We start from the raw sequence: 19122 nt of genomic DNA, 5'->3' as shown, positions 1-19122 counted from the left end.
ATGGACTGGTGACCTTCCCATGGTGTACCCCACCTTTGGCCCTACGTCAGCTGGGATTGGAACCGGTGCCCCCCCCCCCCCTCAAGTGGAGGATAAAGCGATAGAAGATGGATGGTGAATGAGGCCTGTTTGATTTTGGTAGTGTATCACAAACAATGGAGGTCAATGGTGGGAATAAAAATAACTCACTCAACAAGTCAACAAAAAGCTGTGTAGGCTACAAATGTTGTTTTTATTGTTACTTTAAATAATGTCTAAATAAAGGGACTAAAGACATGCTTGTGACGTGACTTCTTCCATTATCAAAAATATGGTGTTGGGTGATGTCTGCAGCAGAAATCTATCCAGGCAGGGAAGCGTGCATCACAGGGTGAGACTGTTGTGGAGTCCGTCGAGACTGACCTTTGAAATGAGTCTCACCATCACCTCGGACGGTGTCAGTTGTCAAAAGGTGGGCAGTGATTGTTAACCAAACAAGGGTCACATTCAGAAGAAATAAAATATCATTTTTCAAATATAAAAACCGAAAGACCTGGATACATTTCTAGTGTTCTTTTACTACAGAAATTAAAAAGGGAAAAGACATAAAAGAACACTCAAAGGGGGGAAACATCTATAATCAACTCCCTTTGGTAAAAACTGTAATAAATGGTCTTGCTTTTGTCTTTTTCATATACATACTAACTTTAGCCATGTATCACTAAAGTCCACAGTAACCTTGGAAAGTATTACTAGCACAACAACACAGATTTGTCATAAAAAGTCTGAGACTATATACAGTGTATTTACAATGAATGGCATGTGGACAGTCCTCCTACAATGAGACGTGTGTGTGTGTCTGTGTGTGTTTGTCTGTGTGTGTTTGTACAAGCTGGTGTGTTGGCAGAAGGGTGTTTTTAAAAGGGTTGGACTTCCAGGGCGGCGAGGATCATTTGTGTTATTAGAACTATATATAATATATATACACAACACATACACTGGAATACATGTCAGTATCTGACATTCACAAGCTGTACAATTTTACAGTCCGAGACCAAACAGTGTTGTGAGGCTACTTTTTTCATTTTTTTTTTTTTACATCAGATGCAACAGTGCATTTTGATGTTAACCTGACAATATTGTCTGGGGCTCAGGCACAGTTTCTAATAATGCTGCCATGTATTTTCGGAAAAGGAAATGTAACCTCCTCCTTCCCTCTAGTGATAGGTACATATTTGTGATTTGGCCGTAACACAGGAATGTCTGAACCAGACTTGTTTTGAGCTCCCTCCAACTGTTCAATCTGGGGAACCAAACTATTTAAAACGACTTTTCCCTATTCCTAATAAGTGCACTTGTCCACCATATTGTTTTTCGCTGATACTGTAGAATAACACTATCATAAAGAAATCCCTGTACGACTGATTGCTATGGAGTGCTTTCTCTGATGGCTTCAGACAAAAGTTTCAGTCAAAACGAAGCTCAGTTGTGATGAAGTACAAAAAAGCACCACTCTCGTCTCCCTCAGGCTCACTGTTTGTATTGATAAGCCCTGCAGTAAAGGCTTAAGGGAACTTTGTATGAGACGTGGCTCTGAGTGCTGGTAAGAGCTCATGTCTGTGACTGGAACATGACCATTCCCAAGTTTTGGCACCAAAGGCCCTGTGGAAAAAATGGGCCCAGCTAAAAACGCTGGTAAAATCAGTAATCCTGCCGCCCCAGGTGCAACGCAACACGGTAGCTAGCTTAATTGTGCTCCCATGTCTGCTTTAAAAACACATCAATAGGCCCTTGTCCCTACCTCTACTCCTGACCTGTTTGACGTCAGCCCAAAACACCCCCAGGAATCAGTCTCTCTCCAGTTTCTCCTCAGCTACGGTGACTTGCTTGGTGTTCCATATTTGACACGGTACTTGTTGATGTTCACGAAGTGTACGACCTCGGGCTGGCGCGCGGTGGTGCAAGGTAGTAATCCTTCACGCCCTTCACCCATCAACCACTTGTTGGTCTCGGCGTTCATGTCGCGGGTGACATGCTCCTTGACCCACGTGTCCACCCAAGCCTGGAAGCGTTTGTGCAGCCGTGTGCTCACCCTCTCATGTGACTGAGGGGGAAAAAAGAGGAAGAAGTTCTTGATATAAAGCTGAGTTGGTGAATACTTGTGTTAATACTGCTATTAACAGTCATGACTTAACTGTTTGCTTAATGACTTGCCTCAAGTTAAATTGAAAAAAACTAAATATTGAGCATCACTGATTGATGATTGTGCATTAGAGCTTCCCTCACTGGTGATAAAAAGTTAATTCAAACGTCAACACTGCAGTGATTTACAGTAAATGTGAACTTTTAAACCATAGGACATTTATCTCACATGAGCAGCCAAACTCTGTCTGTAAAGCTTTGTCTCTTGGCTGGTTCGCATGTATGATTTCTCTCAGTTCTGTACATTGATGAATCATTTCATCACTTTTTTTAAAGTAGCCGTCGGCTGCAGAATAACAGAGTTTTTAATATGGTGATTGTTATTTAATGTTTTTAATGTGCTCGACAACATACCTTGACCTTGTTACTAGTCTGAAGTGAATCAGCAAAGTGATGGGAATTCACAGCCAACAGCAAAGCACTGAAATGCTAACTGTGACATTCAAATAATGCATTTAACCATTAAATCAGGTTGTTGCATAATTCAGTTAGTAAGTTATGATAAACTTTGATTCTGGATGGTATTTTAATTAAAAAAAGTAAATGTCATGATCACAAAAGGTCAGAGTAAACACAGAAACATGAATACACAACATGTAGTGAATACCTGGTGAGCTCTCAGCAGTGCAGTGCGTCGGTACATGTAATCCTCAGACTTGAAGACGTATACCATCTTGTAAGAGTTGAGCTTGAACATGCACTCCATTTTCTCTTTTTCCAGGGACTTCTTGCCGCCCTCGCACGCCTCCTTGTCCAGCTGCTCTCGGCCCTTCTGGTACTTTCTGATCCGTCTCAGATTCCTGATTATGAGCACAGAGATGGATGTAAAGAGGGTAAGTAATGAGATCCAGCAGGATTGTATCAGAACAAATCAATGAGAGTTAATTCAATCAAAAGGACTCGACTTTCAACGTTGAATGTCAGATGAGAAGAGTGTCATAGATCTGTCAAAAATCTCGCACAATAATGTAATCTAAAACGACACTAAGAAGATAAATCTTGAACATTACCTTCATTTGTTTAAAAATGATCCGATGTGACAACATACCTGGGAAGAAAAACTGGTTTCTGAGCAAGATGCTCCCTTAACTCAGGTGTGGTTGAATCTGGGTTTAAGTAGCGTTCGACATAATCCGACCAACGCTGCACACACAGAACGAGAAACAAAGGTCAAAGCTACAAAATATGAATATAGACGCTAATACAAACATCAGTGTGAACAAGCTGAAATAGCGGATTCTTACACTTCTTCTGAACTGAGCATCAACCCGCCAGGGAGAAAGGGGTTTAAGTTCAACCAAAGGCTAAATGCTTTGGTTGTGAAATTCTGTAAGAGTCACTTGTGGAACGCCGGTTTAAAAAAAAGGCTATGTTGCTTAGTTATCTATTCTTGGGTGGAGAAAAATAATTTACCTCTGCCTCCATGGGCTCGTCAGAGTTCTCCTCTTCCGTGTCTAGGAGCTCCACCATGAGATGCACTTGACCTCTGTTTCTCAAAAACATCACCTGAGAAAGTAACACGGAGACAGCAATTAAGGCGCTGATTCATTCACTTTATGAAGACCACAATGTCTTAAAGGCTGCAGTATTTTAGGCTAGAATTCATGATCTTTGAATAATAATGTCATTTCAACAAATCCTTCCTACCCTTTTCAATTCTTGTCATCCTACACATTTTGTTAAGCAAGGAATGGAAATGTAAAAATATAAAAATATAAACAAAACAACTTTGGCTACAGCACATGTCTGTCTGCCTACAGTCAGTTTCTGGCTACAGCTACAACTGTATTGAACCTAAAAAGATATCATATATAAACACATCAGTTCTAAGTGCATAACATTGGTAAGCAACTTATTAATGATTGCTAGTGTAATTATCAAGTGGAGGGCTCCACATTCTACTTCTACTAACATCTCCAGTTATCACGTAATATCATTCACATCGACAGTAGCAACCGTGTGTATTTATTTACCTTGAAGCAGTTTTCATCAGACATAAGCTGCTCGGCTTTCCGCTGGTAGATAGCCTCGGCAGAATTCCTCGAAGACTGAGTGGACATGGATCCTCCACTGGCCCCAGTAGAGTTCTCTGCCAGGAAGAGGTCCATTACTTGGACACAGATCTCATCGCTCACGATGTGTTGAAGCTGGGTGGAGAGAAGCGTTGGTGATTGATTGTCCAGCACTAAATATAACTCTAGGGGAGCTGTTGCTAAGAGAACAAAATAATTCTTACCTGTCGGACGATGCTTTGGATGAGCTTGTCCATCGTGAAAGCGATGTAAGCGTGGATGGTGAACATCTCCCTCAGCGAGTCCTCGTACTGAGAGGCCTCCATGTTTCCATCCAGCAGATTCCTAACCATCTCCAAGAAGGCCGAGTAGTAATCTTCCACCTCAATGTCCACTATAGGGATGAAATATTATCAAAATTCAGAAGACAAAGTGGAGAGAGTGGTGACATTTTCAAAACCCATCACTGTATATTACCGTCTAACCTAATTAAAAAAATGTTAATTTGTTCTTTTGCAGTCTCTTACTCATTTATAACAATCTCGGAAAAAAGAATGAGAATTATGCAAAAAAAGTCAACATCTATGATAGGAATGGGCATGAAATGGGCATTCATCAGGACATAAATTGCACTCACTGGGCTCCTTCAGTCTCAGCTGGATGGCTGGATTGTCGTTCTTCTCCCTCTTGAGTCCTAGGACTTCCCTCTCCCAGTCGCGTTCTCTGACGTCCTCTTCGATCTGTCGCTCCGCCTGCCCGTACAGCTTCAGCAGTCGCGAGCACAGCGTCTGGTGCAGTCGCAGGAAGATGTACCAGTTGTTGTTGACGTAGAAGAGGTTGTAGGCGTCGTCGCAGCCGCGCAGCTTCTGTGCCGCCGTGTTGCTGAACAGCAACTTGGATTTAGAGGGGCTCCCACTGCTGGGGACACCGTTGTGCTTTTTGGATGCTCCTTCCTCCAGCTCCATCTCCTCCTCCTCCTCTTCCTCTTCTACGTCAGAAAGCTCACCACGCTGCGAGAACAGCATGTCGGGGATGAAGTGGAAGATGATTTGTTTGATTTTGAATTTTTCCTCCTTATGAATGCTCGTCTGCCGCTTGACATGGTGGATGATGAGTGCTGCAGCATCCTCCAGTATCTGACTGTCTTCGTAGGCCAGTGTCAGGTGGGGACCTGCGGGTGGGGTGGTGTTTTCCTCAGAAGCCTGCTCCTGGTGCTGCAGAGCGGTAGATAATTCAGTGTCAGCATTTTCAAAGTAGAAAATTAAAAATTCATCTGTCAATAACTGTTGCCTAAAGCTGAATTCATTACAAACAAACAATGCAAGTTGGTTGACTTTGTTTCATCACTTACCTCATCATAGATGCTTTCAATTTCATTCAGCAAGGACTTGGATCGAAGCACTTTGGTGTCATTCTGTTTGAAGTGGATGCCTTGATGATCAAGAGATTTGAGGTAATACTTCTCATTCTGCTCCCTCCATATCTTGTTGAAGCCCCGTTGCGCTTCCCGCCACTCTTCCTCCTTTGTCTTTAACCTGGATAGAACAAAGGTCAAAGTTCAGTATGACACACATTTTATATCACTGCAAAAATATGCAAACATCTGCTGCAACATGAGGCAGGGAGGATTCTATAATAATATTAAAGGAGCGACTTCTTGTCAAATCTTTCTGCACTAATGGAGATTTTAGCCTATAAAAGCACACAGTAATTCTCCAGAGCTCTTTATATATCCACTACAAATACATTAAATTGCTTCTTCCTCTCTGGTGTGGACTGGCTGTAGTCCAGCAGGAGATAGTGTGCACACACATTTCCTGCATTATTAGTTTACAGTGGAGCTTGTAGGTCCTACAAGAAATCTCTCTGATTTGTAGTTTGTTTTTTTTTTTCATTCAAGTCCAAATGTTTACAAGTAACGAAAACATTTCACGATTTAATCAGACAAAATTATTCAGCCCTTGGTTAGGACAATCACCTCTTCAACACAATAGGGACAGAAACTGAAGGGTTTTTCTTCAGGCCATCGATGATGTCCGGTGCTTTGTCTCCATATATCCTCTGGACAGCCTTGCGGTGCACGACCTCCGAGGAGCCGCCCAGCGTGTTGTCCAAACGGAACTTGGCCTGCTCCTCGGCTGACATGCGAGACAATTTACGCTGTACTGTCTCCAACACTCTGATGGTGGACAAGTTGGTTTCCAGTACTACATCCAACTGTCGGGAGAAAAATACATATAATAGTTTAGTACTTCATAAAAAAAAAAACACGATTGTTTCTTTGAATGTCAAACCATTTTCTATAAACATAAGTCTTGACTGACTAACTCTTTGGATAAATATCTTCAAAGAAAATCAAGAAAACAGGAATGGCTATGTCATATAGCAACACACGTATCTGGTACACATACAATCAAACTACGATTAACATTCAATAAACCGAAACATTAAATATTGCACAAATGCACATTATCTTCCAAGAAAATGCACAGATTATTGACATTATGGTTTGCTATTCATCCTCCTGCTGCTGTGGTGACATCAACAGATAAGATTCCGGCTCACCTCAAAGCGTTCATCCTCACATCTGTAAATATGCTCTTCATACTGAGTTTTCTTTGAGCTGACAAAGGTGGAGTCCTCAGACCAGGAGGGGAAGGACACCCAGGTGTCATTTAAGACCTGAAGACAGCAGAAACAAAGTGGAATGTTAACATGACAACAATGAGAATGAGATTATGACCGTCACCTTAAATTAATGGGCATTTTATATCATATTACATCTGCTGATTGTGTATTGAATCCATAGTGTTTCAAACAGAGGTACCACTCAGAACACAATTTTATATCATACCAATTTGAATGTTCGTATTTTAAGTTGTCAATAGTTAATAAACAGGTGAACAAATAAAGATAAATTAATTGTAACACGATTAAGAGCAAACACTTTGTAACAGTTTGTGACATTTTTAAATGTTCAGTGTGTCAAAATCTTCGCCTCTCACCTCTTTACAAAGCGGAGTTCTCCCAGTGCATTTGGGCTGCTGGTAGCTTTTGGGCAGAGCTCTGTAACTGGAGCCTAGTCTCTTACAGGAAGCATAATCAATCTCCATGGCGATGCCCTCAGTGGCCCGTTCCTTAGGATATGCCTCAATGTGGGACATTTCCCGATATCCCAGGAAGTTCTTAAACCAGTTGAAGAGTTCGGGAAATTTACTGTAAAACAGAATTAAGTAAACAAAAGACATGTGACATAAAAAGCAAAAACAACAAAAAAAAAACTCTTTATATTATAAGCTAAGAGGAAGAACTCACCCTAAAAAGGGCAGCACCAACTGCACCAGTTCAGCCCTGGAGATCACCTCTTGATTAAAGATGACCAGACACCGCAGGAAGTTGTCGTAGGCCTCTGCACTTCGCAAGGCTTTGCGCACCTGTAACAGACAACATCAAGAAGTCAGTTTGACAGACTCATGACTTTGGAAACATCAAACTGGCAGTATTTTGTGTTTAAAAAATAAATGCTACTACTATATATTTACTTAACTAACTAAAGCTAACTTACTAAATGAACCAGTAAATTTTACATTCCAAAGTTGTGTGAAATCATTAGAGTGATGTGTATTTTTGATCTTGGACTTTCGACAACATAAAAAAGTATTTTAATTTAAGATGAAATTCACCTTCTCAAAGAACAGAGATTCTGTGCCGACTCCATGCTTGCCAACTTCTGCCATTGACGGATCTTTCAAATTCAGTAACTTGGACTTCTTCTGCGGCATTCCCAAAAACAGCAATAGAAGAACATAGGTCCAATTATTACACTTCACTTTAACAACGGCAGACAGACATGCATCAATAAAAAGGCAGCAGGATTTGACCATAGCTGAAGCAGTAAGTGAGACCTTGACAGGTGGTGTGGACCCTGGAGTTGGATGGCGTCGGATCTGGCAGCCGTTCTGATTGGGCCTCTGTTTGTTGTTGAGCTGCAGCTTTTTCGCAGTTCCACCGTGGTCGTTCCGTACAGACTCTACCTTCTCAGCTGTGGTCTTACTTAACAGCTGAGGAGAATTCACAACGCTCGTAAGACTGGGGTTCATGAACATGGTGATATACATTCATACAGCAGCTGAACAAACGGTCTCATTTAAAAGTAAGTTACCACTGTATATAGGAGCATAATTGAGCTATTATGGAGCTGATATTAGTGAGGACATTTCAAGTAGTACACATATCACGACTCTTCTTACCACCGAACTGTTGGCGTCAGGCAGAAATTGTCCAAATTCGGACAGCAGGTCCTCTTGATTCTTGAAGAGCCTGGCCACCTGAGCATACACCTCCTGCTCCGTCAGAGCCGGTGTGTAGTTCCCTCCTGCCTCCTTAGCATTACGCTGCTCTTTCTGTAGTGGATGAGCAAAAGATTACTGTAATGTGAATGATATAAGTGGTTACAGAGCACTGACACTAGCTTCCAAACTGCCCTTCCAGATTGTGCTTAACTGAAAGTGCAACATTTTATTTAAAATAATGAAAAACTACTTTTTATGGCGCGAGAGTTATGTTTCACATGGGACTTTTCTGTTCGAGCCACTGACCTGGTAGGTGTGGAGTATTTCCAGGAAGGCTTTGTAAATGTCAGGCTGGCCCTGGAAGCGATTCTTGATTTTGTTGACGTAGTTGATAGCGTGGTTGAACTCCACAGGCTGGTTGTTCTGCATGGGTGGTCCAGTGGGGGTCCCACTGAGAGGGGTGTGGAGCTGCATGGGTGGGGAGCGGGGAGAGGTGTGCCCAGGTATGGACGGACTGCTCTGGATGCTCGGTGTCAAGGCCTGGGGCTGGAGAGGCTAGAGCAAAGAAATTTGGGGCTATTAAATCAGTTGCTATACCATAAATTACGTTTTTCTTTTTTTACTTTTTTGCTCCACCATTGCACTTTTGAGAGCAGAATAATAGTTTTTTTCCCAACTTGGCTGGTGTTCAGTCACTCCACACTCTTTCATTTAGTACTTACTTTGGTCATTTTGGCAGGGGTAGGCTGTGTTAAAAGAGGGGAAGCAGTGGTGGTTGGTGCAGATGGGAGCTGCGGTTGGTGTTGGGTAGCTGCTCCTGTTAAGGGGATGTTCTGCACTGAAATGCCATGAGGAGTGATATGGTGAATTTGACCGGGTGTTGTCACATTGACCAAATCATTGGTCTGGACCTCAATCTTGTAGCCTGGTGGCAGGAAAGTGTTGAAGCCCATGATGAGGTCAGGATGACCTTTGAACAACTGTGACACACGGTTGATGACCCCTGGAGTGTCAATACTGGAAACAGACAAACAGAATTTAAATCTACTTCAGCTGTTAAACATGAGGTGTGAAAGGGGGAATTCAGATCTCACAATGCTGTGAGGTGTGAAAAATGTCACCCTACAGCTTCTGGGAAAAATATTTTATATTTTTACAAGTGGCAGACTAGTCCAATTAATTCTGCTTAGAGAACACTTTATCTTGCAAATTAAATAATACAAGAATAAATGGGGTTTGTGGGTTAATGTATACAAAATATTAGTTTCCACAGGTTTCTATAAGCCAATGACATGCTAATTACATTAGTACTGGATTGTGCAAATTAGAGGCACCATGACACTGACTTTCAGAACAGAACAGTCAGAACTCATGGGGTGAAATATAAAAGAACCTTTTGATTTATAACCCAGTGATTCATAAAATATACTTGTGAATTTAAAAGGCATCCTCACCTTTGAGACTTGAACTCTTTCATTATATCCAAGAAGTCATTGTAGACCTGAGGCTGGTTGCCAAACTGCAATTTTACTTGGTCCAAGTAAGACAAAGCATCTTCCACCTTTAGAGGAGAAACAAGTCAACTTCATGTGTTTCACGGCATTCTTCTGTTATATTCATGACAGACACTGGAAGCTGTTTTATTTTAATCAGCAAGTACACCAGACTTTGTTAGAAAAATATTGGAAGCACCAAAGAAAACTTTCCGATGCTCCAGATAAATAAAACCTTATTCACAGAGGATTGCACTTTCAAAAAGACAGTTAAAACATGGAATGCCGTTGGAAAGATTACTTTTCTTTTGAAAGAACTGACAGACAAGAGGGGAATAGTGGATTAGTGGAGTAAGCGGTGTAGATTTTCACATGAACAAATAAATAAACTATGAATTCGTGTCTTGAAGCTATGGAAGTTTCTCTGTTTATGTAATTAATTATGTAATCTCCTTTTCAGACAAAAGATCCACACTGCAGGTTTAAAATTTGCCTCACAAGCTACTTAATAGACTGATGCTTCTCTACAAGCCCTACTGAGCTATATTCACTGCCTCAGAAAACTGAAGATATGTGGGAAAAAATGTTTTTTATACTACGAGTGAACAGACAACTTGAATGTAATGTGTGCTCGAAGTAATACCAACCAACCCACAACATATTTAATGTGCTAAAAATACTCAAATAACACAAAAACCTCTTACTCTCTATAACTTATTTAGCCTGTAAAATCATCTGACATATTCAGGTGCCAGCTGCAACAGCCTGTCAAAATAAAAGTGACAAACTAACCTTGAGCCTTTGAAACTGCTGCTGACCCTGTGCGGAGGCCTGAGGAGCAGCTGTATGACTGTGTCCTGACATCACTGAGGGCCCGTGAGATTGGACTGCTGGGTTGTGATGATGGGACCCACCATGGACGGCTGGGCTCGGGGTGTGCCCATGTCCACCACTGTTCTGGGACACAGTGGGAACCTGGGAAAGCAGATTAACTTATTAACTTTGGAAAATCCTCAGTGTAGGACAGAGCGCTACCGAAAGTCCTTCATCCCCACTGCTGTTTGGATATTTAACTCCTCTTAAATGTCCACTCACTTTCCCTGATAATACTCTATATTAGAGTGTAATTTTATCTTTTTTACTTTTTATCTTTTGGTAATTTTTGTCTTACTATTGTATTGTATTGTATTGTATTTTTATTTTATCTTATTTTTATTTTTATTCTATATTTTTATTCTTATTTTTACCTTTATTCTATTCTCACCTTTCTTAACTGAGCTGTTGTGAATGTGTGTTTCCCCCCTGGGGGAGGAATAAAGTCATTCAATTCAATTCAATTCAATTCAAAATTATGGAAAATGGTAGCTGAATAAGGGCTGCGCTTGCAGTGATGCGTTTTAGTATAATTAGCAAATATAACAATATGTGACGGAAAAACCTGGGAAGCATCAAAGAAACCTTTTAGACGCTCTTAACATTCAGATAACTGATATGTGTAATGATGGAAAATTAACAAAGTATCCATAGCATACAAACAAAAAAAACCACACTTGCTAACAATTATACCTGGTATCCCAGTGGGACGGAGTACTGAACGCCTGCCGTGGGCTGCATGTTGTCTGGCACAGCCTCATACACAGCTGGAGCCGGAGCAGGGGCTAGAACGCGATGCTGGAAAGCCTCCACGTTACCAGTGAGGCGCCGCTGCTGAGATGCAAAAACCGTTTCCTGATCCTCCAGTCGCCGCTTCATTATGAACACATACTCACGAGAACTGAGAGCCCTGGGAAAATAGAGAACAACATGTAGACCCCAATTTCACACCTCTGTAAAATTCACTGAAATCAGCTTTTTCATCTCATTCAGTAATTTATTGTGCAATATTTGGCAACATATTTTTCTACAGATGTGAATTAATGAATAGACACAGTTCCAGCCAACCACTTCTGTTGTTTGGCTAAGGCACAAAGCTATTACACCGTCTGTGGCCATAGATTTAATGAAACATCCAATGCTTTTAACAGTGCAAATAGGGGCCAATTGTTTTACTTGGGAATGTCAGCAAAACATACACTCATGTATTTAAGATTAATTAATAGACAATAAATATAACATCATTTGAGCTGTTAATGTGAGAAAAACCCTACACTCTGCCACAAAAGAGGATTTAAACTAATAGCTATAAAAATTAAACATAAATAAATACATAAACAGCAATGCACCATAAATCTCTTCATTGTGATGCAGGTGACTGTCAGATAGACTGCACTTTAGATGCTTCCGGCAAATAGTCTTGTTGCTCAGAAAACAGCTTTAGATACTGTATATGTGTAAAAACAAAAAACTAATTCCAGGCTCATTGCCTGTTTAATGTCTACTGTGTTTATAATAAAAAAAGAACATGGTACTGATCAGAGTTACCAGGTCTAACCTTATTTCAGTTGATAATCCCTGAGTTTTTGTTAAGTTTTGATACAACTTCAAACACAGTAGTGCTGTCCCTGGCACAAGAAAAACTGCATCAATAATTCTCTAATAATTCTAATGTTTCAAAACCTACTTTCCAGAAGGGACCAATTCTATTCTAATTCTATTACAACTTTCACACATCTGTCCTTTATAACTAACATTTTTAGAGGAGTGAATTTTGCCAGCAGCATTTCAATTAGTGCTTGATTATGCAGATGTCATTTACAAGCATCTGCACAGTCCCTTAAGCCTCTCAATGCACTCTGGTGGCAGTTTTATGGCCCTTCATTGTGTCGTCTCCTCTCTCTATAAAACTATTCTAAATAAACGACCAGTTAATTGGTCATAGAAACTTTCACTACCACACTTGCCCAAAAACACCTTGCTTTGGACATTAGAGTTGTACCTTTTAAGTCGCACAAGTTAGGCAAGACCCTCGAGGTAGACACATTTTATCCACTGAACAGTTTTTATATCAACTTCCTGAAATGAATGCTCATACTTCTCATAGTGGGTCTATTAACATTTTGGTGCAAGAACGTAAACTTTGCACTCGTCGCATTTTATTGTACACACTGTGGACGGAAGCCCCGCTCGCAGCTTGTTCCCCAAGTTAAATAAAGATCACCCTGCTAACACAGGACTATTAGAAGCAAAAATAAGCTGTCACGCAGGAGTGGAGCTCTCAATGTTCAAACGTAGCGAGCAAGATGTTCAAACTCGCGGTGTCTGTAGCCAATCACACACAGACCGTGTACGTCAGCAGCGTTGCAGCGAACAGGTGCTGCGGGAACGTGCAGAACGACTCTCTACCATTCACAACTTAAGCAACAGCAGCAACAGCTCCTCGCCTTGACGAGTGTGGTTTTTTTGAGAAAAATAAACGGTGGCGAAACATCGACAGAGGTGAAAACGTCAAGTTTCAAAACCCCGACGACGGAAAGAAATAATGACTGTAAAACTCGAAGTTTACTTGGTCAACGACTGGTTCTCGGGTAGCAGAGCTGTTCACAGACACAGTCGGCCTCTTCGCGGCCACTCGTTTACAGATATGGTATAGCACACTTACTCTGTTGCGTAGCGTTTAGGGCACGAACAGGCAAAACACGGCTGTGGTTGCTACATGCTAACAATCGTTAGCCGACCATCCACCCCCTTTTACGGCCTAGCAACACAAGCACCGACCTCGAGTTACAGAACGACGCTTCCCTTCAACGCCCGCCATTTAGAATGTGGCACGCGAGTCCAGCTAAAACGCTCCGTTTCACGCAGGTAAGCGCTGAAAAGTGGCGCACTGCTCACCCGGGCGCATTTCATACTGTCCGCTTTATAACTTTACTTGGAACTTGTTTTACCGCCAGCGTTTACGAGCTGCCAACTAGCTGCCACTGGCTAATGTAAACAACATGGGCAGTCCGACCAACCGAGCACCGTTTGGGGCTAACAGGGAAGCACATGCAGCTAAGCATTTGCGGCGCGAGTCGCTGCTGTTCAAACATCTGTAGCAAGAAATAACCACCGGGTTATTTGTACACTTGTGTCCGGTTCCGCATAACAAATGAAGGGGAGAAACGTCGACCTCCCGTGTGGTGCACTCAAAACGTCTTCTAAAGGTATGTAGGCAGCTAGCTGTGTTAGCTTACTGAATGAATACAGCTGAACTCACCCCCTCTCCTTAAACAGCGACCCGAAGTTCGCCAATGATGCTCTGATGATACGTTTCTGATGGGTTGTCCGCAATGCCTTAAGGTAGAATATATGGTAGTGATAAGCAAACTTATCAGTGATTTAAGTAAACAATTCTGGTTGTGGGTTGCAAAGTAAAAAATCTCCCCGAGAGAGGAAAACAATCTCCGCTCGGTTAGCGATGGGTGGGGGCGTGGTTTCTCGCATTACTCCGCCCTCTCTTAGCCGCTATTGGTCGGTTTGTCCAGGGGGTCCGCTTCGGGGCGGGGCGGACGCACCAGATTGTACGATTCAGCTGTCAATTACGGATAATATGGTTCAGTCACCAAGCACGCCCATTTTAAGTTGAAGCGCGACATCAGTGACTACAACAGTTCAGTGTGTACGGAGTCAGTGGCGTACTGATGTCGAACAATATTTTAAAACTAAACCTTTATTTATCAGTAATGCAAATAATTCAAAAGTCCACTGCCAACAGAGTTTAATGTGACATTTTAGATGCCATATCATCTCTCCATCTATGTCTCTTTTAGTGTTATAAGGCAAAGCAAATCAAGGTTATAACGGGGGAATTACATAGGTTTATTTAATCGAAGGATTTCATTAATCAGTATAAAGATTAATTATATATTATCCAGTAACATGCCATTTAGTTGGACAATTATTAAAATTGCAGAATCTTTTGAATCACTCTTCAGTGGACACAGTGTGTTATATTTATAGTTAGTTATGTATAGACATTTTTGCAATGTTTTAGATGTTTAGTGAAACAGTGATCCAACAAAGTGAAAATATGACTGACATTCTGAAAAACTGTCTCAAATATGTTCACAATTCAGGAACATAATTTTATCTGCCGAGCTAATGTTGCTGGCAACACATACTAAATAGAAGACACCATAAGTGCATCTCAGAACTTAAAGGGATCTGCAAAATGATTGGTTTTCGTGTAATTAAGGATTAAGGACAAATTGTTTTCATTGTTTTGGAATTATTTTTTATAAAAAAAATGTACACATTGGTGTTTTCACAATTCCATAATGTACTTTGCAGGTGAAATATATTTCTTATATTAAAGTTGCATAAAGGAAATTGTATATCTGCAAAGCATTTACTGGTTGCATCTTCTTCAGTTTCATGATTTTTCTTTAACTTCCCTGTTTTATTGCCTGCACATTAAACTGAATTTCTCTGTGTTTTGAATGATTACATTTGCCAACAAAGTTATGTTTTCTGAGCCTTGTGTCTCTTGGCAGAATTACCCAGACACTCATTTCCATTAAATTCTGTGAAGGGGTGGATAATGACCCAAAAGATGAACCCACACCTTTTTTTTTAGAGTGAATCTGATTAAAGGGGAAAATAAGGAATAGATTTACTGAGAGAAAACACTAGGCACACCTGAGATATAGGCTATAGGGCACAATCCTTGCCTTTTGCTTGTGGGTGACCCCCCAGTTTCTAAAAAAAAAAATCAGATCATCATTTTTCTGCCCAGCTAGCATGTCAACTAGAGGAAGATTATGTCTATTATAATTATTATTTTTGAACTTTTTTTTCTTTGAAGGTTGAAGCCTTCAGGTGTTCAGGGGAACACAGCATATGGGAAAACAGCCAAAAAAAAGATTGTGAATTTTGTTGAATTGATAACACTGAATGCGTCTTTTTTAAAAAAATGTATTAATGTAAAAATAACTTTGTAGGTAGGATTAGGGGTGGGAACCACACGGTACCTCATGATGCGATACACGGTCCATGATACAATGATTCTGTGATAACCAATATATTGCAAGACAATCATATAGTGATACATCACGATAATTGTGTAACTGAAGAAAACAAAATGTCCATGAAGAGTTAAAAGTGCAGATTTTATCTATCTATTCACAACATAGAGAACAAAGTGCATAAAGTCTATGTATTGAACGTGGATGGGGAATCTCTAAACATAGTTTTATCCGCCATTATCCCGCTGTAAACTTGAGCCCAAGTTCCCTTGCAGTGCCACCATGAGGAGACATCAAGCCGCGACGCCCGGCGAGTGAAACTGGCAGGGACTGTTTACATTGTTTACATGGTTATTAGAGCGCCTTAATTTATATTCGCCCTCGACGTATGGATTATCGTATAGCACGAGGAAGGACGACGATATAACACACACAAATCGATAGTTTGACCCACCCCTAGGTAGGATATGGCATTTAATTGACCATAACTAAGAATGTACATTTTATTTAGATTTAAAAACAATTGTGGTGATCTTTCCTGGGATGTCTTGGGGAGGACTCATGTCAAGAGCACTGGAGAGTTAATATGCACTATCATATTTACATATGTACATATTGATGTATAATTATTTATGTTGATATTATACATTCATACGACGGAGTATTTGGGCCAAACTGAAAATAAAAAAAAGAATAAAGTTGTAATATTACAAGGAAAAAGTCATTTATCCAGCAGAGATGGTCCGCTGCAAACTGCCACAAGATGAGAAACGCAGAGCAATACAATTTTAAAATTGAAATAAACGATACAAAACCTCATAATATTACAAATTTATTCTCGAAAGATTTGGGTTATTTTGTCTTTGTTGTTTGGCCCTGATACTCCGCCATACATTCATACTTTGTAACTTTAAAATGTTTTGTCTCTCAATCAGTCACTTCCTGGAGTTTGGTAGCACGTGACTCTGCAGGAGGAGGAGGAGGAGGGGCTGCCTTTTAGCCCTCGTGTCCCTCCTCTTTGTGAACACTGCAGCCAATCATTGCACTCAGGCGTCTTTACAAATCCCCAAAAGGTGGAACTTCCAAAATAAACCCTCGCCCACGACAGGCGGAGCTGCTTCAGCAGCTTGGGATTGCTGCTCCTGTTTTCCCGCACAGTTACACAGCGCACACAACGACACACGTTCAACATTAAACTAAACCTTTACACGAGACCACACCGAAACCAGCGCTTGACCAAAAAAAAAAACGCGCAACGTTAACGATTATTGTCTCTGTTGCATAACAAGTCGCTTATTTCCCCCGAGTTGTGTACTGTGCATAAACATGTAGACTCGGGCAGCAGTGGTGTGCACGGTCAGGAGGGTCGAGCGGAACCTGCCTCTCTGCACTCAGCGTCACTCGACGTGTGTGTCTGTGTGTGTGTGAGCTGCGCTCAAACAAAAGGGTTTACGGGACAAAAAAAACGCATCATCTGTCCACGCGTTGTAGAAGCGGGTGGACACGGGAAAGCCAGGCCTGCAGTTCAACGTAGGACATTATTTTTCAGGACAAGGGTTTAGTTGTCCTTTCTAAACAATGCCAAAGTCAAAGGGATCGGGAACTACACGGTGTCGCTGCGCAGGAACATCGGCACAGCAGAGCCGCGCCATTCTCATCCTCTGCGTTTCCCCAAAATAACGCAGCCAAACACACACACACACACACACACACACACAGAGCGGCTCCATTTTCTTGCAGAGAGGACGAGGACTGGAGGAGCGCGCGCCACACAAATCCTATTCTTTGTTTACTTCAACAGCCGGGAGTAAAATGTCTAACCTCCCTCCCTCAACAACTCCCTCCCCCTGTCGATCCATTTGCAAACAAGCGTTACATGCTCGCACTCAAAAACAAACAACCCTGCAGACAAAACGCTTCCACTTTCAGACAACGGGATGCCTCCGATTATCCGCGCGCGCACAATGTTTACAAGCAGACACAACATCTCAGACGACATTCACATTTTGCCACCTCTACTAACACAATATGATTTTTAATCTGCAGTTCTGTTCTGCCGATTAAAAGCCCGCGATCGATTCATCTCTGCGCACAAAGGGCGCGAATGCCCGCGAAACATTTCACACCAATGGCGATAGGCATCTTTCACTGCTCATAGCAGCGATCCTGAAAATATAATTTAGTTTAAACAGCTGTTACATACCCAGGAAAAAGAGTCCTTACTCCGGATTCGTGTTTGTAACAAAATAGTTGGAGACGCCCCCCTCCACTGGCATTGGCGCACACTGCAGTCCACGTCATTTTCTTTTGAATATAACCCGGTAAAAGTGAGCCAGCGTCAACACCTCATAAAAAACTGTGCAGGACACACACTCTCAGGGAAAGGCCATGAAAAAAGGCTGATATATATAATGATATATAACAATGTGTTGGATGACAAAAGGTTGATTTTTGCACCTGAAGAAATGTGCACATTGTATTTGTACAATCAAATGAACCCTTTACAAAGGGCCAGCACAAGCCTTTATGGGGCCCTGAGCACAGGGGATCAGCAGTATTAAAAATAAATGTATTTAAAATACATGTTTAAAATACCAAAATTAGATTTTTGTATTTGTATTTCATCACAGTGATACAAATGCCTTGATATTCGGTATCAAAATACTTCAGTGTCATGTGTTTTTGTATTTTCAAAATACTATACAACAATTCTTAGGTCTCTACTCTATTCCTCTATCAGCTAAGCCAGTGTAGTGCCAGTAAAAATACAAAAGTATTGTGTATTTTATGTTGATACATTTTTGGTATTTGGTATTTGGTATTGTATTTGAAAATAGAGGATGTATTGATGTATTTTTGCCGATCCCTGCCTAAGCAGAATTTGATTTAGGGGGCCCCCTCCCACCACCTCGGAGTAGCCAATGTTTGACTATTATTGCTAAAAATTGAACACTATGAATTGCGTTAATTATAGATGTGTTATTTACTCCAAAACAGAGTCACACTTGTTTTGTTTTTTTTAAATCACAAAAAGTGACCTAGTAATAATTTGCACTCTCGTATTCAAAGTGAAGCACTGAGTGTGGTTTTATCAGTTTTATCAGTTTTACCAGTTTAATGACATTCCTTTTTAGAACAGGTGTGCACTAATGGCACTTTTCCACTACACAGTTCCAGCCCAAATCAATTGAGTTTGCATGTTATCCGTGTGTGTGTGTGATTTCTCTGGTTTCCTCCCACAGTTCACAGATTAAGCAAATTG

General features: G+C 41.1%; 1 protein-coding gene across 4 annotated transcripts; it reads right to left on the bottom strand.

The window, feature by feature from the left end:
• Positions 1-211: 211 nt before the first annotated feature.
• sin3aa (SIN3 transcription regulator family member Aa) lies at positions 212-18153 on the bottom strand. Of its 4 annotated transcripts, XM_058645529.1 has the most exons (22): positions 18064-18081; positions 14114-14190; positions 11545-11761; positions 10771-10953; positions 9940-10046; positions 9208-9502; positions 8792-9040; positions 8444-8596; positions 8099-8254; positions 7877-7966; positions 7509-7627; positions 7199-7409; positions 6759-6875; positions 6172-6410; positions 5545-5728; positions 4831-5407; positions 4418-4587; positions 4155-4328; positions 3595-3687; positions 3230-3324; positions 2789-2981; positions 212-2083 (listed from the first exon to the last, which is right to left on the bottom strand). In XM_058645529.1, exons 3-22 carry the CDS (start codon positions 11728-11730, stop codon positions 1853-1855), a joined length of 3822 nt encoding a protein of 1273 aa, XP_058501512.1. In that variant the 5' UTR covers positions 11731-11761; positions 14114-14190; positions 18064-18081; the 3' UTR covers positions 212-1852. The 4 variants fall into 4 exon arrangements, with proteins under 4 accessions (XP_058501512.1, XP_058501513.1, XP_058501515.1 ...); XM_058645530.1 differs by lacking the exon at positions 14114-14190 and having other exon boundaries at positions 18064-18153; XM_058645532.1 differs by lacking the exon at positions 18064-18081 and having other exon boundaries at positions 7877-7963; positions 14114-14343.
• Between the last annotated feature and the right edge of the window lie 969 nt (positions 18154-19122).

The sequence above is a fragment of the Solea solea genome, chromosome 12, assembly GCF_958295425.1.
Source record: "Solea solea chromosome 12, fSolSol10.1, whole genome shotgun sequence".
NCBI lineage: Eukaryota > Metazoa > Chordata > Actinopteri > Pleuronectiformes > Soleidae > Solea > Solea solea.
The sequence above is the reverse complement of the archived record's forward strand: the minus strand, read 5'-3'. Positions and strand labels throughout refer to the sequence as shown.